At 48.4% G+C, this 22,193-nt stretch overlaps 1 protein-coding gene across 6 annotated transcripts in view; it reads left to right on the plus strand.

Moving 5' to 3' along the window:
- The window catches only part of EIF4G3 (eukaryotic translation initiation factor 4 gamma 3), a 128,647-nt gene that overhangs the window by 63,047 nt on the left and 43,407 nt on the right, over nt 1-22,193 (plus strand). For all 6 annotated transcript variants that reach the window (XM_082070107.1, XM_082070109.1, XM_082070108.1 and 3 more), the window contains 5 exons: nt 6,566-6,745; nt 7,370-7,484; nt 11,775-11,875; nt 13,649-13,771; nt 18,524-18,617. In XM_082070107.1, the coding sequence (XP_081926233.1) occupies nt 6,566-6,745; nt 7,370-7,484; nt 11,775-11,875; nt 13,649-13,771; nt 18,524-18,617 (613 nt within the window). The remainder of the gene's footprint in view (nt 1-6,565; nt 6,746-7,369; nt 7,485-11,774; nt 11,876-13,648; nt 13,772-18,523; nt 18,618-22,193) is intronic.

Here is a 22,193-nt window from a genome sequence, read left to right on the forward strand (position 1 = left end):
TAATAGGCGTAGAGACTGAGATTTTATAACATAAAAAGTGGTAAATAAGTCCATCAATCGACTGTAACGGCGTTAATATTTGTTGCGACAACATAACATGCTCTTCCAAGAAAGCAGCAAGATGAGGGTTGTAACAGTTCCTGTGTTGGTCCCAGGGTGATTTTTATGAACATATACCTCCTATTGATTCTGTCTTTTTCAGTCAAATAATGGATTATTCTTTGATGTTATTTCCTCTAATTATTAGGTCTTTCCTCAAATTAAGCACCTGAAGTCAACTGGTAACTTTAAAAGCAGTTTTCTCTCAGATGAGAATGCCCGTCCTGGTGTTGATGGGCAGTTGATAAAGTGTAATTAAACTCTTTATAAAGTAGAATATTAAAATGAGCTTTAGGATGCTGTGCTAATAGTTCCAATGAAATGGCAAAGGGTGCGGTGGTTCTGATGCCAAGTTCAATGTGGATCAGCAATCCTCGATTCCAGTAACACCTGAGAAAGTCTCACGGGAGAAAGAAAACGGGCCCTACGGGGTGGTTTGTTCCAGTATAATATCTTAAAATATCCCATCAACTTGTGTTTCTCTGGAGCGGAGCCGGTTCCTGTCCTGCCCAGGTTCGCTCTGGTTCCAGCTTCATGCACAGAACGTCCCGGGTTTGTCTGAATGAGGCTCCCGAGTCGCTTTTGCTTCTGATCCTCCCCAAGCACAACCCAAAATCACTGTTTCCTTCTAATCCCAAATGCAGAATAGTCCTTAATTTAAGAGGCGACTTCAGGAGCGTACGGGTTATTTTAAAATGGATGTGTAATTAAAAACAGCAATAAGAACAAGTATGAACTGACATGCCACAGTTCCCGCTCTGACTTAAACTGAGATTAGTTTGCTGGTTGTTGCAGACTCGTATAGAGTGTGGTTGCTGGTGTTAGTACCAGTTTTAGCTGGGGGTTACTCGAGGGCTTTTGGGTGCAGTTTGTACAGCAGAGAGCTGAGTTCGGCCATGTGCTGTTGTTAAACAGCCTCGTGATGTGGAGGGGACGGGGATTTTTTCCGTGGGATGACTCAGGACTAAGTGTTTTGTAGCTTTTTGGAGCATCTCGCTTGGAAAGCGATCAGGGACGGCTGCCGTAGTCGCTGCTCCGTCTGCACCCACAACCACGGAAAGGAGCTTTGAAATCCCGTGGTTGACACAAAAAGGGGTTTTGTCCACCCCGCCCCCAACCCATTTTATCATTTAGTAAATTATAAAACTGCATCCAGCTCTGGGTCCTCGGCACAGACACACATGGAGCTGCTGGAGAGGGGCCGGAGGAGCCCCAGGAATGACCCGAGGCTGGAACAGCTCTGCTGGGGGACAGGTGAGAGCGTTGGGGTGTTCGGATGGAGAAGAGAAGCTCCGGGGAGACCTTAGTGCGGCCTTTCTGGACTTAAAAAGGGCTGAGAAGAAAGAGGGGACAGACTTTTGAGCAGGGCCTGTTGTGATAGGACAAGAGGTGATGGTTTTAAACTAAAGGAGGGAGATTCAGGCTGGACATGAGGGAGAAGTTGTTACCGCTGAGGGTGGTGAGAGCCTGGCCCAGGTTGGCCAGAGAGGTGGTGGCTGAACCATCCCTGGAGACATCCCAGGCCAGGCTGGACGGGGCTCTGAGCACCCTGAGCTGCTGAAGATGTCCCTGCTCATGGCAGGGGGGGCACTGGGGGAGTTGGGAAGGTCCCTCCAACGCAAACTGGTCTGGGATTCTATGACTTTCTGTTGCAGCTTCTGGCACCAGATCTTTCCACTCAAGGCTGCGGCTCCTCAGCTGAGCCCGGTGCCTGTGGTGAGGTTGGACAGACAATCACGTGCCAGTTTTCATCTGCAAGCAGACGTGGTTCCTGCCGTATTGCCGGTGCAGGCGCCTCCTCGGCCAGGCCAGGGTCGGGTTATCCCACCAGCCTTCTTGGTGGGACCAAAAAGACTAAACATTAATAACAGGGGTGTGAGAAGCTCAACTGGAGAGCTTGGCTGTGTGGTTTGATTTGCTGACAACTTGTTGAGTTTTCCTTTTGCTTCACTTCTCCACAACCCTCTGCAGGGCTTTGTGGACCCGTTACATTGATCCAATCTAGAAAAAAAGAGCCGGGTGCTTGTGAACGTTGTTTGACGGGCTAAGCTGAGCACAGGTTTGTTTTCAGTCCTCTATTGGATTCTTCAGCATCACTTTTAGAGCGTGAGGGAGCGCTGCTCTGCCAGGTCACTGCGAGCAACGGCTTAGAAACACAGAGAAAATAGGAAATCGATGAAAATGGAGTGGCGGGTTATCAGGAGGAGGTTGGTGCTCCCTGTGATCATCGACTTTTCGAGCTCACAGCTCTTATCTGCGTGGCCGGCCACAGGCTTTCGACACAGGGTCGTGTGGGGAGGGGATTAAGCAGGAGAAGATGATGATTAATAAAAGTATATCGGGGCAGGTGTATATAGCAGTGACTAAGAAGTAAATGGCAGGGTAGTGCTGAGAGGTCGGTAGCGGATTTCCTTAAGACCAGTGTTAATTACTCTGGCCCAATTAGCAGGTGTGTGTCTGCAGCAAACTTAGTGGAAGATGTGTCTGGCACGGGGATGCTGCGCAAGGAGGAAAGCGATGGGCGGGAGGCGCAACCTGCACGGCTCTGGTGTTTCAGTGCCGAGCTTTTATTCTATAAAATGCAACACCTCGTGCGTTGCAATCTGTAGATAAACCACTTGGAATGTTCCCAGTTGAGAGAGGGAGTTGTCGCTGCTGTACTGGGGGTACTGGGAAGCGCTGGTGGAGCGCGGGTGCGATTCTCCCTCGAGCAGGGAGATGAAGGATGCTGAGAGCTTAGTAAACCAGCCGATAAAAGCGATGCCTGAGAGGGGTTTAATTGTGCTTTTCTGTAAGTATAGCGGGAGGAAAAAGCTGTTATAATGATTATAATAAAAGCCCCTATTGCCTGTTAGTCCTGACTCCAAGATGATCCACAGGATCCCTGCCTAACAGAGATTAAGAGATAAGGGCTGGGACCAAGCTCAGGTCCTCACTGGTTGCTGAACAACTTAGAACATTTGACACTGATTTGACCATCGTTAGGCACAGGAATTAATGTGGATTTTTGAAGGGAGGGTTGGTGTAGCGCAGGTTTCTATCGGAAACCTGCCCACGGCACCTTGGTCCTGCTCCCCATGCTCTGCGTGCGCTCCGCTCCGAGTCCTCTGCTCATCGGAAGAAACAGAGACAAAACAGATGAGGTTTCAATCTCCCGGTGTTCTCCCGCGGGACGTCATTAGCATGACTTGGAAATGTCGTCTGCGACTCTGCAAGATGAATTTTTCAGCAAATCAAGTCAGAATATTGAAACATTTCAAAGAATGACTTTGAGCATCGTTATCTTGGCTTTGGAGGGCCGGGAACAAGGACGGAGCATGAATCAGTTTGCCAACTAAATTGTTTTGAGCAGTAAACCCCACGTGCTGATCAGATGCACTGTGCTCTGATGATACTGAGTTTCCTTGAGAATTTTAGTTTTACTTACGAGAAGCGGAGCAGCTAAAAGTAATTAAATTGTGTTGTGGGTGGCGCTTCCAAGAGCTTCTGCCGGTCTTGTTGCATGGAATCATGGATCTGCTTTTCTTCTGGCTGTGTCCATCTCCCGTTTGGTAACGAAATCCTCCTTTGTTCCTCATCCCGGGTTCGAGCCGCCTCTGCGATGCTGGGGGCTGGTTTTGAGAGGTTGGTTTTTCAACCCGGACTTTCCCCACCAGCCGTCCCCGTTCTGCTCAGCGCTCCCATGGCACCGTGACCATGGTTTTCTAGGCACCAGCAGCTAAAACGAACAGCAATCCATAAAGATCCATAAAGAAGGAGTTTCTGGTTCTGTCAGGTTTTCCGTGGTGGTTTCGGTGACGTTATTGCAGCAGAAGCTCCAGGAGCAGGTTCATGTGCAGGTCTCCCATCTCCTGCAGCTTCTTCGGGAGAGACGGGTCTCGCTTCAACCTCCTGCCCATTTTCACTCCACATAGACACAGAATTATGTGGGTTATTATTTTCCCCCCCAACACCCCACTCTAGAGAGACTTCTGCTCTACCAGGTTAGAAATAGTCATTATTCAGCGATTTGCAGTGAAGGACAAAAGGACTTTTGCACTTTTTGGTGTCTTTGGCTATTGAAACATTGCAGACTGTAGTTACTTTCCCCATGGATTCGTGGGGTTCGTGCAGCGCTCGGGTGGTTCCCCCACATCTGGACAAGCAGTTGGTTTTTCTTAGCGCGGCCATGGGAATGTGTTGCTGTTCTGGTTCGCTTTCCGCACCCGCGCTGCCAAGCTTTTCTCCCCAACATTTGCCCTGTCCTGGATCAGGTCGCAATTCTTCATCCAGATGAACAGGGTGGGGTGTAAAACATTTCGCTCTGAACGGTGTCCGGATTTCCGAGTCATCCGGGGCTTTCCTGGATTTGCTGTGGGGACACCTTTGGGTGTCAGAAATCTTCAGCAGCGCCAGAATGACCATTTTAAGCTCATTTTCATACCCATATAGAAGCACCAGAGCTTCTTTCCACCCACCTGCGCTCCCGGCAGACCAGCCCAGTTCATCCCATCACTCTGTACTGGTCACCAGTCTCTTTTCTTCTCATGATCAGACTATTTCCATCAATGCATTTCATCAGTCTTCGATGTGATGTGTGATGACCTAACTATTATTATTATTATTATTTTGCTGAACGATGAAATCCATGGCGTTCCTTATCCTTGCAGTCTTGGTGCAGAAGTGGAGACCGAATCCCAAGGGTTTCTGCTTTATTTACTATCTCTGTGTCACTGAGAGACCAGAAACAAACGTTTGATGCTTTAGGAACAGAGTAAATCCAAAGTGTTTCCATAGTATCGTATTTCCTGCAGTTACTCATGGTTTGCTTGGGTTTTTTTTCTTTTTATTAAAGCTTTTATATTTCTATATAAATTTTGTCTAGAGGAGTTTGTGCCCCAGCCTTGGGATTCTGGCAGAGTCCTTGGTACCAGTTTAGTGTCTTTATTTCTTGTTTCCATAAGAGATGAGTCAAAGCAGGATGGAATGGTGTGCGATTAGGGTGCATGTGAAATCCTGCTCTTCCTACTGATCTGTAAGCTCTTCCCTTGGCTTTCTTTCTGTTTCCTGCTGCTTTCTTGCTTCGTTCTTGAAGGGAGGATTCAGACCTATACAGGTAATTTCCACTCCTGGTTCTGCATGGCATAAGTGTCTCCGTCACTCGGTACCATCGCTCCGTTAGCGAACGTGTCAATATCTGATGCAAATCTTAACGACTCGAGTTTGGAGATCGCGAAGGCTCCAGAGCGAGGGTTTCCAGGGCCTGAGTCCATCCCGGGTGCTGGTGGGTACCATTGGGTGCCGGTGGGTGCCACTGGGTGCCGCTGGGTACCAGTGGGTGCCATTGGGTGCCAGTGGGTACCATTGGGTACCAATGGGTGCCATTGGGTGCCGGTGGGTGCCAGTGGGTACCATTGGGTGCCGGTGGGTGCCATTGGGTACCAATGGGTGCCATTGGGTGCCGGTGGGTACCATTGGGTACCAATGGGTGCCGGTGGTTGCCATTGGGTACCAATGGGTGCCATTGGATGCCGGTGGGTACCATTGGGTGCCATTGGGTGCCAGCGGTTGCCATTGTGTACCAATGGGTGCCATTGCGTGCCAGTGGTTGCCAATGGGTGCCAGTGGTTGCCAATGGGTGCCATTGGGTGCCAGTGGTTGCCACTGGGTACCAATGGGTGCCATTGGCTGCCGGTGGGTACCATTGGCTACCAGTGGGTGCCATTGGGAACCAGTGGGTGCCATTGGGTACCAATGGGTGCCATTGGATGACGGTGGGTGTCCTGGCGCGGTCCATGCGCGGGGATCACTCCATGCAGCGCGGTACAAAGTTGGGTGCCACTGTGGTTTGCCAGCTTTCTGAAAACCAAGGGCAGGACAAGTCACCCGCCTCCATTTCTATGGACATGAGGCGCTTCTGGCCTTCGCAAAAATCTGCTTATTCAGCTCTTTAACCTGACAGGTTTCAAGAAGCATTTTCCAACACCCTCAGACACAAGGTGTGAACTTCTTGTTGTGTTACACAGGGACAGGAGTTGGGTCCCTCCCAACTCAGGACATTCTGTAACTCTATGTAAAATCCGGCTTTTTAGCTGTTCTGGAGGTGCATTGGAACAGGCGCCTTGATGTTTTCTTCCCCTCCCATATTTATAAGGTGGCTTTTTTTGGCCATCAACTCACCTTATTAAAAATATGCTTGACAAAAGTAATTTTTCTCACTTTCTCTCCGAAAAAGAGAAAGTATATATATCTATATATCTATAACTCAGTAGATAGAAACAATTATTGCAGTTTAAAGCTTATTTTTTCTGCCTTGGAAAACAGAAGGCTATAGCACGATGTTGCTATCAACATCAATTGTCCTGCAGTTTTCGGAACGCGTGGCAACCCTTTGGAAGTAGCGTTATCCCCACACCATTGTCACCGTATTTCCATGGTTTTCCCCGGAATGTCTGACCGGTTCTTTGTTCTCTCTTCCCCGCCACAGTTTTTCCAGAGGCCGCAGATCCAGCCGCCGCGAGCCACCCTCCAGAACAGCAGCCCCTCCATCCGTCCCGGCGCGCAGACGCCCACCGCCGTGTACCAGACCAACCAGCACATCATGATGGTCAATCACCTGCCCATGCCCTACCCCATGCCTCAGGGCCCCCAGTACTGCATTCCGCAGGTACAGACGCCAAAACAAAGCAGCGTTCGCTCCATCCCGATCATCTCAAGACCCAGCGCAGGGTCTCGGGGTGTGAAGTTAAGCCGATGGTCGCATATTTAAGCCTCTGTCCTTTTTTTGGTGGGAGGTTCTTCTGAGCGTGGAGGCAGGAAGAATGAATTCTAGTTTTGGCTTTGGGAAAATGTTTAGCGCTGTAAATGTACCTAAATTGACTTAATAACTCCACAATTACTCTAAAACCTTGGGCCTTATAAGAACACAGCGCTACTGAAAGCAGAGGAATGACTCTCGTACTTGAGCTCTCAGGTCCTCCCTGTGTTGTCTGTAGGTGAAACAGCTCACCCGTCCTTGACAGTGACATTTCTAAATCTAAAACACTTAAATTTCTTAATCAAAAATACAATTACAGTACAGATGAAGAAACAGGCATTGTAATCTTGTTTAATGTCTTTGTTATCCTGTTGTTCCGTTGTGAACAGTGATAAGAGGTGCAGGAAAATCCACACTGATAAAAACCCACTGATAATCAGATCCTTATTGATTGGGGGGCCTCAATTACAGTTTATGTAACAGTATGAAGTTGCCAGACTCTTTGTAAAGCGATGGTTACTTATTTCCCCCCAGTACCGTCCCAGCGGCCCCCCGTATGTCGGGCCCCCCCAGCAGTACCCTGTGCAGCCCCCCGGACCAGGACCCTTTTACCCAGGACCAGGTCCCGGAGAATTCCCCAATGCCTACGGTAAGTTCTACTTGGAGATTTCTTTGAAAAACAGTATTTTCTAGGTGTGTTTATTTTTTTTCCTGTCATAAAGCTGAAGATTTATAAGAGCCGGACGGATTAGCGTTTGGGTTGGTGTTCAAACAGCCGCTCAGCGTGGTTGTGTCACAGCCTTTTGTTATGCGCTCCCGAAAATTCACAGTCACAGAGGATCGTTTGTGCGAGTGCTTCAGCAGGGACACCCAGACGCACATGTGGACAAGAATAGAGCTTATTTGCTCCTCCCTGCTCCATCGTTATTATTTTGTAAGGTATCGTGAGTGTGAGGTTTCCATTGAGCTGTGCCCTGGGTATGTTCCCGGTTAGCGTTTCTTTTCCTTGCGTTCCCCGTTCGGTGTTCAGTGAGGGGAAAAGAACAAGCCCCGTGCTCTGATTCACCGCTCACACACTGCAAAAATCAAGTTAGTCCAGTCGAACCCACGCGCAGGCTGAAATTTGCCCTTTTCACGGACACGTCCTGGTCTTGCCTCTTCTCAAGCGAAGGGGTTGGGGTGTTGCCCAACGTTGTCGTGTGGGCTGTGGTTGGTTGGTGCGCTATATTTGGGATATTTGGTTGACTCCTGCAGGTGTTGAGCTCCAAAGCTGCGCCTGAAACCGGGGTGGCTGTGTGTTCAGCGCCGAGATCCCTCCCGCCGGCACCTCGACATCCTTCGCTCTGCCGGGACCGCTTTGGTCCCCGTTTGCAGACCCCACGTCCATGTCCCACGACGCGTCTTCTCTTGGCGATCGTCCTTTACACAAAGTCATTAAGTCCTTTCTTAATTCCAGCACGTTGCCGTGGACGATATACATCATACACCCATCTAAAGGTTTCTGTGTGATCTGTGTTTTGATATTCCAAACAAGTCACCTCCCGCCAGCGTGTTTGGATGCGATGCACAATGCAGTATCTTGCCATCATGTGTATCGCTTCTTTTTTATCATCTTACCTTCTCTTGCTCATTTATGGGAACGTTTGAAAAATCCACCGGGATGATTCTCCTCGTCACCCTGTTATGTGCTATTTTCAAAGGGTTTTCGCCTCTCGATAGCAAATTCGAGTTGTATTTCGGACTGATTGCTCACGGGCATCCCGGCATCTGTTGGGGCAGAGATCCATCCCCTTCCCTGCGTGGAGCTGTTGGCGCTTCGGACATTTCAAGCGCGTGATTCCCTTGTGGGCCGAACGACAACCCCTCGCCCTTGGCACAACCACCTATTTGCTGTTCACAAATCCAGATTCCTTTTAAAGGGGAGAAAAGCCCCAGTTCCTTCCCTACTTATTTCAAAAGGTCTGGATTCTTTCTATTTTTTTTTCCTTTTATAGCTTTTTAGATGTATTTGGTGTATATAGAGCTAATGAGACTCCTTTGAAAAGTTGCCATGAAGCCTTCAAACCTGGTTATGCAATTCCTGAATAAAAGGAGACAGAGCAATTATAAGGCAGCTACTTCCTGTTGGCTTATCCTAGAAAAAATAGCAGAAATATTGCAATGGCTCTTTAAACCCCATCTGCTAAATGAGGAAATTCCCCCGTATTCCTCATTTTTTCTGCTGTTGCGGGTCTGCTTTCTTCCGTTCTGCTTGCCGAATGCCATTTATCTGTCTTCACTTCTATAATTTGGAAAAGTTTCCCTCCTGGTTCCTTTCTGCTCCTGAAAGCGCCTGTTTTTTTGCACAGAGTTCTGTCATCTTTTAGTTTTCGGTTGTTGCGCTTGTGGAGCAAAACCAGAGCCCCTGGGATCACGGGTTTGCTTGTGCTCCTCCACCTTTCCCTCCTGTTGATCTCTCGCTACTTATTCAGGGCTTGAAGATGTTCATTGTCTCACCAGGAGCTGCTCGTGGTGTTAAGACATGACTAAATTCACAACCCAGCGCCGGCCTTTCCCTTAAACCTCAGGACTTGGTGGCGAGCGTGGCTGCCGGACGGTAAAATCATCGCGGCTTGGCAGGCGGGACGGAAAACGATAAGGGGAAAATACCACCGAAGGCAAAACGTGTGAAGATGGCCAGCGCGTTTGTTTTCAACGGTTTTGCGGTTTATCGTTCTCTTTTGTACCGGTTTCCGTGCTGCGTTGGGAAAGGCCTTGAGATGCTGAATGGGAGGGAGAGCGAGACTGGGGCGTCGATGGGCTGGAGAGGCGCCAAAGGCAAAAGGAACGGAGGGCGTTGTGCTGGAAAACACACCCGGCGTGTTGCCACAGGAGCTGTAGTTCTGCGCTGAAGCTGATTTTCAGCATTTCAGCATTTGCTTTCTTTTCAAGTCTTCCTGGAGGAAAATCTCCTCTCTGGCCGGGACGGCCCTACCGGCCGATTCCATGGGGTTTCTAGGAAATGAGAAGTCAAGGTTCTGAGCGCGTCGCGGGGCTCCCTGACCTGCTCCTGGCCTCTCGTTCTCTCCAGACTCACCTTGTGCGCCTGCCCGCTTGGCCAACGCCTCAGTCGCAAGAGTCTGAAGCTTCATCGGTGTTTTATGGAGGATTTTTGCTTCCCAAGCAATGGGGACACATTCTGTGTCCCGAGGCCACGCTGCCTGCCCTGGAGTTCAAAATGAGAAGTTTATCAAGTCATCTAGGCCGCCTTAATTGCCACCTTGACCTCCTGTTTTGATTACAGACACAGGATACAGATTTTCTTTCCCATTTAAAGGTTGGTTCAGTTGAAGAATAAAAGAGATTTCTCCAGATATAAATGCAAGCAGAGGGTCCATCCCCAACCACGTGCAGAAGGAAGAAGACCCAGCACCGTTGTACAACTTCACCTGATATCAGATCCACGGACAGAAAACAACTCTATTCCACCACCTTCATTGATGTCTGGCACATTTTTAAAGCACTCGGGCATTCTGAGCCGGTCTTATTCCATACAGAAAAAAAGAATGAAACTGCACTGGATATTATGAACATAATCCACAACGCGGTGTCATTTTGCAGTAGTAACCGCGGTTGTGCTGGTTTGTGTTGCAGCATGAGAAGAACAGGGCTTGTAATTAAATGTTCTGGCTATGCTTCAAACTAGGCTGCGGTTGACCTTGCAATTTCTTTGTGTAATGGTTTGACTGAATTTCTCTACAAAGGCAAAAAACCCCACAATAAACCCACCTGTTTGTCGGTCAGAGGAGTCTGAGGATGGGCCACTTCTACGTTCCTGCCTGTGGTATCAGAAGCTTGGAAATAGATGTACATGGTTGGTTCTTCTGTTCATGGAGGAAAATAGGAACTAATCCCTGAATTGCTTGTTACGGAGCATCAGCTTCTGGTTTAGTGGGATGGGGGAGAGAAAACAGAGGCTGGTTACCAGTTGGCATTGGAAATTACAGAATCACAGAATGGACTGGGTTGGAAAAGCCCTCAGAGATCATCCAGTCCAACCCTTGGTCCAACTCCAGCCCATTGACTAGATCATGGCACTAAGTGCCATGGCCAATCTCAGTTTCAAAACCTCCAGGGCCAGCGAGTCCAGCACCTCCCTGGGCAGCCATTCCAATCCTGACCACTCTCTCTGCACAGAATTGCTTTCTCATCTCCAGCCTCAATTTCCCCTGGCAGAGTTGAAGCCCATGGCCCCTTGTCCTATTGCTGATGCCTGGGAGAAGAGCCCAATCCCCCCCTGGCTAGAACTGCCCTTCAGGTAGTTCTAGAGAGTGCTGAGCTCAGCTCTAAGCCTCCTCTTCTCCAGACTAAACAAGCCCAGCTCCCTCAGCCTCTCCCCATAGGGCTTGTGTTCCAGTCCCTTCCCCAGTCTTGTTGCTCTTCTCTGGACCCTCCAGCACTTCAATCTCTTTCCTGAGCTGAGGGACCCAGAACTGACTACAACACTCCAGGTGTGGCCTCCCCAATGCAGAGCACAGGGGAAGGATCACTGCCCTTGTCCTGCTGACCACGCTGGTTTGGATGCAGGACAGGACACCATTGGCCTTCTTGGCCACCTGGGCACACTGGTGGCTCCTGTTGAGCTTCCTGTCCATTAGTCCCCCAGGTCCCTTTCTGCCTGGCTGCTCTCCAGCCACTCTGTGCCAGCCTGGAGCGCTGCAGGGGTTGTTGTGGCCAAAGTGCAGGACCCGGCCCTTGGCCTTATTGAACTTCATCCCATTGGAATCAGCCCATTCTTCCAGTCTATCCAGACCCCTCTGCAGAGCCTCCTGCCTCCCAGCAGCTCCACACTCCCTCCCAACTTGGTGTCGTCCTGGATTTTGAAGGGAAGGAGCAGGTGGCCGGTTGCGCTTGGGTTTGTTTCGTTCCCAAATCAACTGGATTTCCCCTCGTTTCCCAGGAACGCCGTTCTACCCGAGTCAGCCCGTGTACCCGTCGGCTCCCATCATCGTGCCTACGCAGCAGCAGCAGCCGCCGCCAGCCAAGAGAGAGAAAAAAACGGTGAGTGACGGTCAGAACCCACCCAGCCCGGCGGAGAGTTGTCCTGCTCATAACACCCAACACCATTAATAACCATCCTAAGCTTGAAACTGAGCTTAATCTTCACAGAGAGGCTGAGTCTTGCCTTTCTCACCGAAGTGTAATTAAACACTGGATAATGCTGCGGTGGGTGTTATTTACGGGTTTCTATCTATGGGGACTTTCTGCTCTGAGTTTGACATCCCAGCCAGACAAAAAGGAGAAGATTTTTGTTGGGTTTTTTAACAAATATAAATGAAAGCAGCGTGGGATCCTCAGCCGCCTGCGCCGCTGCTCGAGAGTTGTACCCAAGAGCTGGGGAATGAACAAACTCAGATCAGTTGGGAGAATGGTGGGAATTGGTTCAAATTGGTAAAAAAGAAAAGGTAGAAAACTGGTAAGTCGTGGACATAAAGAAACTGAACACACGACGGTATCAAGGGTAGAGGTTTGGAGACCACACTTGCTCTTTTCTGAATTCACTGGTGAGAATTGGAGATGAATGGGATTTAAACCCATTGAGAGTGGTGGACGCCCACCAGGTGAAGGTGACCAGGTGAGTTCTTGAAGAGGGAGAGCAAAAGGCTTTTTAAACGCTTTTCTCTGCATGCGCTATTTCAATTTGCTAATTGCAAACTGAAGAAATGAAACTAAAGAAAAATTAAGTATATATACGTACACACGCCCACCTGCGCTATTAGTTAAATATTCGAGTCCTACGAACCTTTGGTCAGGGAAAGCTGGTTTGAATGGCACTGGAATCTTGTCAGGAGGAGGAGAGGGCAGGAATTCCTGCCAACTCGTTCAGCCCTTGTTGCTGTGATTAATTAAATGCTTTAGCGGAAAAACTCCATCAAAAAGAAAAGCAGCCCCTGTCTTGTCACCATCCTGAGCACCATGTGTGTATTTATTTGCCCAAAGCGTCAGGAAGACATCAAATGATACTGAAGTTGATGAATCCCCAAACCATTCTACACTTAACGACTTGGTGTATTTAAGGTTTATGAGAATCTTCAGGTCTTATATTGAAGTTTAAGACTTGGTTTCACTGTTCCCCGTATCCAGTGACACCAATTGTCTCGACTGTCAGTTCCGAGTCAGCCTGTTCTCAAGTGGTTTAGTTTGGAAAATAACTTTTCCTTCCTGTTTCGGGGCTGTGAATGGGCTCAAAAAACGCTTGTTTCCTAATTGCTGATGAGTTTCTCAGGACTTCGGTTTGTTCTTGTGCTTTCCCTTTCCTCCACTCAGTATGTTTTGTTTGGTTCCCTCTGTTTTGTCGCTTTAACTTTGCTCAAGGTGGAAGAGAAAACCAAAAGGAGCTGATTTGCTGTTCCCCCGTTACCAGGAGCGGGGTCACTGCCTTTCACACCAGGCTAAACCAGCGCCTTTATTTTATTACTCCTGCACTTTGCATTAACCAGCAATGTTAGTTCTGTAGCTGAACCGTCTGCTGCATTTTCCAAGTTGCAGTGAAGTTGTTTTCCAAAAGGAGAGCCCATAGTGTGAATTACAGCCTTGTGCAGCGGGGTGCAGGTCATTAGACCCCACTGGTGTGGTTGATGAGCGCTTTGGGATGAAGGGGTGACGTGCTGTGCTTTGAGTTATCGGAACAAAGCACATTGCAGCGTTCCCAGGCAGCGCGTCTCTGCCCGGTGGTGTTGATGACGTCCTGTCCGCGCTCTCCACCCCATAAACCCCAAGGGCAGCGTGGAACGGGGGGACTCGTTTGAATTCTTTCTGTGTTTGCTACCGTAGATCCGAATCCGGGATCCAAACCAGGGAGGCAAGGACATAACAGAAGAAATAATGTCCGGAGGGGGCAGCAGGAACCCGACGCCCCCCATCGTGAGACCCACCTCCACACCCACTCCACCTCAGGTGAGCGAGCGGCCGCGGCGCTTTGCTGCTCGTTAGACCCGATTCCTGGGTCTCCATCCACACCAACGATCGCCTCACGCACCCGGGTGGGCCTAAATTGTCAACGTTCTTCAAGGATTTATTTTTCCCCCTCCAAGTTTGGTCATTTTTAGCTTGTGAAACGTGGAGCTGCAGCTCTGCTACAAATTCCCCGTCCTGGGTTTTGGATCAGCAGCAGATTTAGAGCTCATAACAACTTTGAGTGTTAAAGGAGGAGCCAATATATTTGTGAGAAATGTTTTTCTGTTAATCTTGTGTACCTGAGGGAAGTCCATATCATACATGTGATCGATTATATGTCTTCAGTTGCATCACTGTCCATACCAAAGTCTTCCTGCCTTAGTAACGTTGGTTTAGGGTGACCAGAAGCACTGTAGCTCAGGAGTTCTATCACAGAACTGTGATCAGTCTATCACAGGTTTGGTTTCTGTGTGTTCAGCCTTAAAAATGCCTTTTTCTGATGTAAGAAAAAGCGTAAATATCCCAAACTGACATTTTCCATCACTCACGAATCTCTTGCCACACACTTTTGTCTCCTTCTCCATCTCTGTGTCCTGCTTCACCAGAGAAGTCCACCTGTAACGCCTGGAAATTAAATTTATTGGAAATGCAGGTCTGTTCTAGTCCTTTCGGACCCAGGGCCAAAAGAGCATCCTCGGACCTGCAAACCAGCGGTCCTGACGCCAGCGTGGGTCCATCGTGCCACGAACGTGGGTCCATCATGGCATCAACGTAGGTCCATCGTGGTGTGGACATAGTTCCACCACAACATGAACCGCTGGGGATGGAAGTGGCTGCGTTATCTAATTAGCAAATGGTTTCTGTCCTCTGGCCGCTCTTCCCCATGTGCAGCAGGAAGAGACAATCGCTCCTCAACCTCCCCAGAGCATTGGGGACAGTGTCGCTGCTGGTGGCTCCATCCGGCGGCTTGGTTGTCCCTCTCTTTTGGGAGACACGGTGCTGAGCCTCAGGCCGCTCAGCTTACAGTTTCTGAACAATCCGAGGAGAAATTGCGTGGTTTGGCCCAAGCTGTGGAAGCTGGCCGTGGTTTATTGGAGGTGTCTGGTGCTTGGGGCCTGATGAGAAGACAAGACGGTTCTCCAGGTGACGGGTGGGCTGCAGATCCGACCCTGGGCTGCGATCTCTCCTTCATCCAAGTTCTTCCCAGTTTCACGTCACCACTTTTTGGTGAAACGGCCCTTTCGGAGCTGAAACGTCACTTTCCCCTCTGCGTCCGGGTGGTTTTTCTGCTGACTGTCCTGTGCCGAGGCGAAGCATCATCTCTAGAGACACCCTTGCGCTGGAGCAGCCTACAGCTGGACCAGTGCAGCCTCACTGGGATCACCGGGCTGCGGCAAGAGACCAAGAGGGTAGTTGTGGCTTTTGGCCATTGCGCTGCATCCTTTTGTCACACAAGGTGTCCCCGTGTGCTCTGGGTCACCCGTTTTCTCTCCTGCGACCAGCGCCAAGCGCCGCAATCGAGGAGTTCACAGCCAGCCGCGTTTTTGCAACAAAACCTGCAATACTTGACCGGAAAAGGTTGTTTTTCTGCCCAAGAGATGTCTGATGATTTGCGACTGCAGCCGTGTGGAAGAGACGAGAGCTGGTTACATATAGAATCAATTACATTTCTTTTTGAGCGTTTTCCATGGGAGGAAAAAGAAGAAGAGTTAAAATGTTGGAATGCTGGTGAGCTCTTCCTCCTGTTGCTTCGTACTGAGTGACTTTCCCCATTAGAAGTGGGGAAGAAATAAAAACAGCGTTTCAGATTGTTTTTATTGGTGGTGCAGCTAATCCCGGCACTTACCGGCTCATTTTTATAGTCTGAAATCTATTTGAAGATACTACAATTCAGTCAAAAAGGACGGGATAATGTATTTTCAAGTGGAGGTTAATAAGTATGAGTTTTTATCAGCCATAATTGATATTCAGAGCACAGCAGCCATGTCCAGTTGTCTCCTCTCAGCAAATACGTCGTCGTTTAACGTCCAGACGTCGTTTTGATGAGGTACTTGGAGCCACTTTTGTTAATCACAGCACTAGAGCTCCCAGAAAAAAATCATTAGCGTAACATAACTGAACATTTAAGCCCATTTAAGCCAGGAAATGCAAAGTTATTGTCCCACCAGCATCTCTAATTTCTTTCTTCGGAGCAAGTAATATCTTAGATGAAATGAGATGGTGTCTTAATAACTGCTCGGTGGCTGAATTCCAGTAGAGGTGGATATTCTAAAGTGAGCAAATATTCAGCTGTAACTGTGCTTGAAATGTACAGGGGCTTTTTGTCCCTTTTTTGCCCCTTTTTCCAGCTGATAGAAGCTGTGAACAGTCAGTGGGACCTTCATAGGACAGAAATACCTGTGGAAACGCTGAGGGTTTGGGGCAGCTCCTGGAATAACGACAAGCGGAACGTCGTCACCATCGTCTTGTTCCACCACCCTTTGGAATCAAACCCTAATAACTTTCCAAATTTTAGTTTTAAATATTTTTTACCTTGACTCAAACCCCAAAATTTTGATACCACAAGCCCAATGCTAAAACGCTGTGAAGTTCTGCGAGAGAAGCCGGCGACAGGGGGAAACAGTTAAACATTTCTATCAAGACGCTGTTTTTCGCGCTGTATTTTTTTGGATGGGGAGATAAATAAACCCCAGGAGCAGGTATCGAATGTGGCTGCGGGATTTCCCGACTCACATAGAGCTTTTAAAAGTAAGAAATGCTGTTATTTTCCTGGGGGGGTTTGTCAGACGTTGCGTTCGCTCGGTGGAATAACCCAGAGCAGCGTTTCGGCACCGTCGCTCATCAGAACCAGTATTAGTGGTTTATTCTTTCCTGGAAAGACTCTAAACGCTCCATTTTAAAGCTCGAAGGGTCAGTACTTAAGTACCATTTATATCGCTTTGTAATATTCTTGTTTTCCAAATGCCTTAAGAAAACATGTTGACTGACCCGCAGAGTTTCTAGACTCGCAGGTTTCTTGTCTCACTTGGTTCCTGTGATTCTTATTCTTTTGCCCATGTATTTTTCATCAAATGAAACTATGATCTTGTGAGGGGGAAGCGTTTCGGAAACCCACTCGTTTGTAAAACTCTGATTTTCTTTGGCTTCCTCTGGATCTGAGGTGGGATAGTTGTGTCTGGATTTCTGATGGCCTGTCAAAGGAGCCGGACACCCATGTTTTGAGCACTTGCCTTGCTTTAAATTGGTTAAAACCCCTTTTTCCCGTGGTCTCCTGGTGGTCAGTGTGGGTGCGGAGCTCCAGTACCGCCGCCTGCGCTCCAGAGCGTTACCTTGACATTTAGCCCCGTTTTCTTCTTGGCGTCCTCCCCAATCTGATTTTGCAAATGCAAATAGTCGACTTGCCCCATCTCTAACGTGCACAAGTGATTTTGGTGGACTTACTTGGTCTTAAGGTTTTCCTTCAATTCTGCAATAAAATAGAGGGGATTTTTTTGTCCTTCATGGACACAAGTGTTTGTCCCATTAATTGTGAGGCCATAATTAAAATTAAAATAGAATATCTCTTCAACAGGCCACGGCTCTTTCACTCCTGGGACTCTGCTGGTCTCGCAGTTTTGGTTTTTTATAGATAGAAAATCAGACTGTTTGTAGAAGGCATTGGGTGGGGGGTTTTTAATACAACCACACAGATATAGCCAGTCTGGATTATTTTCCTTCTGCAATAACGAGTATACTACATAGATACACTACTCATGCGTACACACATTAGCCATCTGTAAATGGATATAATGAATATCACACAGAATGGACTGGGTTGGAAAAGCCCTCAGAGATCATCCAGTCCAACCCTTGCTCCAACTCCAGCCCATTGACCAGATCATGGCACTAAGTGCCATGGCCAATCTCAGTTTAAACACCTCCAGGGCCGGTGAGTCCAGCCCCTCCCTGGGCAGCCATTCCAATCCTGACCACTCTCTCTGCACAGAATTGCTTTCTCATCTCCAGCCTCAATTTCCCCTGGCAGAGTTGAAGCCCATGGCCCCTTGTCCTATTGCTGATGCCTGGGAGAAGAGCCCAATCCCCCCCTGGCTAGAACTGCCCTTCAGGTAGTTCTAGAGAGTGCTGAGCTCAGCTCTGAGCCTCCTCTTCTCCAGACTAAACAAGCCCAGCTCCCTCAGCCTCTCCCCATAGGGCTTGTGCTCAAGTCCCTTCCCCAGTCTTGTTGCTCTTCTCTGGACCCGCTCCAGCACTTCAATCTCTTTCCTGAGCTGAGGGGCCCAGAACTGACCACAACACTCCAGGTGTTTTTAAGTTTTAAATATATTTATAAATAAATAAATATCCATTAAAATATGGAAGGTGTGTGAAGTGCTCAGTTGATAAAGGAGTCAAGTCCAAACTCAAACTGCAATTGCAGAGAATTCCAGGCGTTTTGGTGTTTATCCTGCTCTTTGCAGACTGTGCAGCGGCGAACTAAACGTGTTCACAACCGCACTGTCTCGTGCTCTTGTTAACAGGAATTGCCTTTTTTTCCCCTTTTCCCGCTGCCTTTTCCTCCTTCCCTTCCCCGTGTACTCTTTGAATTTATCCCCTCGCTCTGTGTATCTTCTCTCCTTTTTCCCCTCCCTTTTATATGTTCCTTTCCCCCCGCACCCCATCCTGTCCCCCCACCCTCTCCCCGCTGCTCGTGCTCCCCGGCGCTTGTTTTCCCGTTCCACGCTCACTCTCCCCCGTTCTGTGTTTACTCCGCAGCTCTCCAGCCAGCTCCCCGAGCACGGCCCCGCGGGTTACGGCGCCGCCGAGAGCCCCCAGGTCACCAGCGGCACCGCCAGCAGCCCCAAGCAAGGTTTGTCCGTCCATATTTCCTTCACAATTATTTTCAGTCTTTCTTTTAGTTGGGATATTTTTGGCAGGGAGACAAGCAGAAAGAGGAGGGGACTCCTTTTCCTCCTTTCCTCCGTTTTAACAATCTGTTGCTAAGGGAATGTATTGAAATTTGCCAACATGAAGCTGCTTTAAAGTAATAGTATTTAAGCATATATGTCCTAAACGTTGTTTCAGAGCAGCTGGAAGTGTCAAACTTCTCTCACCCACAGGCGTGTTTGTAGTAAGATGCTCTTAACCAGAGAGGTTTTGTATCATTTGGAGCATCGTGAGGCTGCTCCGGATCCCGTCCCGCAGCACATGGGGGGTTCTAATTAGGAAAAAGAAGGAGGAGTGTGCAAGGGTCTCGTAACAGATGTTGCTGAGTTTCCCCGGTTAGTCCGTGAATTGCGGTGTTTGATGTTTCTTTACGTGGAGGTCAAGAAGCGCCGGGTTTCGCTTGGGAACGTATCCTGGAAACCTTGGCCTTGCTGAGATGCTTTTCCAGAGCATTTGCTGGAGGAAAAGCGGCCCCGGAGAGCACAGCTCCGGAGAGAGGAGAGGCTGCGGGTGCTTCGGAGCTCACGGATCCCGCAGCACAGCCGCTGGGTGACAGCGCAGGAAGGATCCCCGAGCCTGGTTTGTGTCACGTTCTCAGACTCACCGCACACGTCGCTCTTTTCCAGCCATAGCGCAGCCATTGGGGTGTTCCCTTCGTGAAAAGGCTCCACAGACACATCTCCAGGCTATGCCGCAGTGTCTAGAAATGATTGAAAAAGGGATATTTGGAGCATTTTCTGGTCTCATGCCCACCTGAAGCGGGACTGTGGCTTCGGCTCGATCTTCATGCAAAACTTAAATGTCTCCATCACCTGAGAAGTTGTGGGCAGGTTTAACATCCATCAAACCGACTGCTGACCCTGGTGTGGGACCAAAATGCATCTTCCCTTTTGAGCAACTTGATGCTGAACCATAAAATCCAGCACTTCACACGCCAGTGTTTCAACCCTGCGTATGGAAACTTGTATTTCCAGGACGAGCAACTCTTCTCCCTCCTCCCTCTCTAACTTAATCCCTTTGTAGGCTGTAAGTAAACCAGGAGTAAATGGTCTTTATTTAGTTAGTTCCACAGATCTGACTGTGCTGGTTTAAATATAAATCAGGCCTTGAACTGGGATTTAGCGCTGATGAGCTTTCCTGTGTTTGTCTCCGTTCCATCTCAGAAAGATTCTAACGTTTGTTCCAGGCCAAAAATTGCTGAAAGGCACATTGATGTAAGCGCAGCGGGAAGGAGCGAGCGCTGAAATAACAGCGTCAGCGCTGCTTCGGGGTCGGGACAGGGCCAGTTGAAGATGAAGGGAGTTTAGACACCATGACATTTCTTTATTTAAGCCCTTCCCAAGTGACATGGGGCCTCATCTTTCCAGAAATACATACACCAGGGTATCAAAATGCTTTTTTGCTTTGTCCCTGATGTTGTTCCAAAATAAATCCAGTCATAGATAGGGTTGCCCGGCTTTCTTAAGCAAGTGTTTGTTAAAACCGGTATTATTGTTTCTCTTAAGACCCTTTCGCCTCTGGTGTTTCTCACCACCAGATCCGCAGCCCCTGTTATTTGTGCGTTGAAGTCATTAGCGAGGCTGAATTTGGGATTGCGTTGCATTTAATAACCTTTTTATTTCTCTTTACAAGACGAGCTTTTGGCATTTGCTGCTTTTAAAGCAGCTCCTGGCTTTTCAGGCTTCAAAGTTCTTACGTCATTTGGAAGAACAGGAGTCTTGTTACTATAATACCTTGAAAAATGGCGTTATTTAGGGGCAAGCAGTTCCTATAGGTACCCATGGTGTGTATGTATCATCTGGAGAATTCAGGTGCATGAAATCAGAGCTGCCCCCGTTGACTCAGCTTGGACAGGTTCAGCAAGATGTTTAGAGCAGTATTATTATTATTATTATTATTATTATTATTATTATTATTATTATTATTATTATTATTATTATTATTATTATTATTATTTCTTTAAACCTCTTCCCAAATCCTGCAACATCTCAGGCCTGGAGAATGTAGAACAGGGTTTGTGGAAAATAGATTCATGTCAGATTGCAGAGTATGGAAACGTCTCAGCCCCCGCGCTGACACGGTGACTCAGTAACGTGCTCCCAAAGCCGGCGGCACCGCCAGCATTCACACGGGGCCGGGAGATGGAAAAATGGCAGCGAGCCCAGCGATTATTTCCAGATAAACACCGCGAAGCAGAAACCAAGTCCCGTATCCAGGAGAATCTTCCCCGTCCGCCGCTCTGGGCGAATCTTCCCCTCCAGCTCCCTCTCCGGTTTCGGCGGCTTCGCAGGATCACGAGTGGGTCCTGCTGGCTTTGTCCAAGTGTTTCTAGTGAAGAGTGATTTTGCAAGATCTGTATTTCTTCGGAAATCTTAAAAAATCCCTATTGATGGAGCAAGCTTTCCTCCCGAGCAGCTCAGTGCTTCCAGTAAGCACTTGCTAAATACCATGGGAGGAAGGATCTTGGCATATTTAGGAGAAGGGCCCTGACTCAGTTTGGGTGAATTTTGCATTGATTTGTAGTTTTCCGTTCCCGGCTGTAGTTGTTTCACGTGTTTCTGTGATAGTTGACAGGGATGAACGTTCCTTTGCCAGGACTTGGAGATTTCTTCTCCGTGGTGGTCAAGATTTACTTCTCGTTAGCCAAATCTCCTGAGATCCCCCTTCCTCAACTTTTCTCCTCGAATTTTGCACACCCCACCTGTATCAGTGGTGAATATGTTGGCCAAATACTGTGTATTTTCCAAGGTGCAGTTGTATATTTTTGCTGGGTTTTTATCTCTTGGAATGTTTTTCTGGACACTTCAAATGGTGCTTTTGTTTTTTTTTGAGCAATCTCATTTGTCTCAAGGGAGAAAATACCCAGGCAGCTGTTTATAGCCGTAAATGTCAAGAATGCTCCACAAGTTGTCTGCAAAGGATGTTCCAGAAATCAGAGGTGACGCATTTTCTTTTCTAAACCGGTTCTCAGATCCTTTTTCTTCCACGGAGCATTCAGAATCAAAATCAGCTGTTTGGATTCTCTCTCCCATCTCTTTTCCTCGTTTATCATCCTCCTCCAAAGCCTGACTCTCTCCGTGCCTCGTTAAGCTGATAAACTACTGCTCTGGCTGTTGCCCTCACCATAACGCTGTCGACAGCCGGGAGCAAAGTTGTTCCTTTCTTCCGTTATTCCTAAAGATGGGACTTGATGCTCCAAGGAGTTTTGGATGGGTTCTCCTTCAAAACCCCTTTCCCTTCAGCTCAGCAGTTGAACAAACCTCGAATGGAAGGTCAACAGAGCTGGCAAAGACCAAGCAGAGCCAAACCTGTTCAGTTCTACCTGAATTTTGGTGCTTTGGGGTTGGTCGTAGCCTTTGATTTCCTGATTTGAACAGGGAGGTTTGTGCCTCTGGATTTTCCAGAGTTGCTTTTTGCTGTCGTGACGATGTCCCAAAGGAGTTTCCTGCTCAGAAAGCTGCAGGCAGAGCTCCTGCCCGAGGACACGCAGAGCTGAGCT

Source organism: Streptopelia decaocto (genome assembly GCF_964273445.1).
Source record: "Streptopelia decaocto genome assembly, chromosome: 20".
In the NCBI taxonomy this organism is placed as follows: Eukaryota; Metazoa; Chordata; class Aves; order Columbiformes; family Columbidae; genus Streptopelia; species Streptopelia decaocto.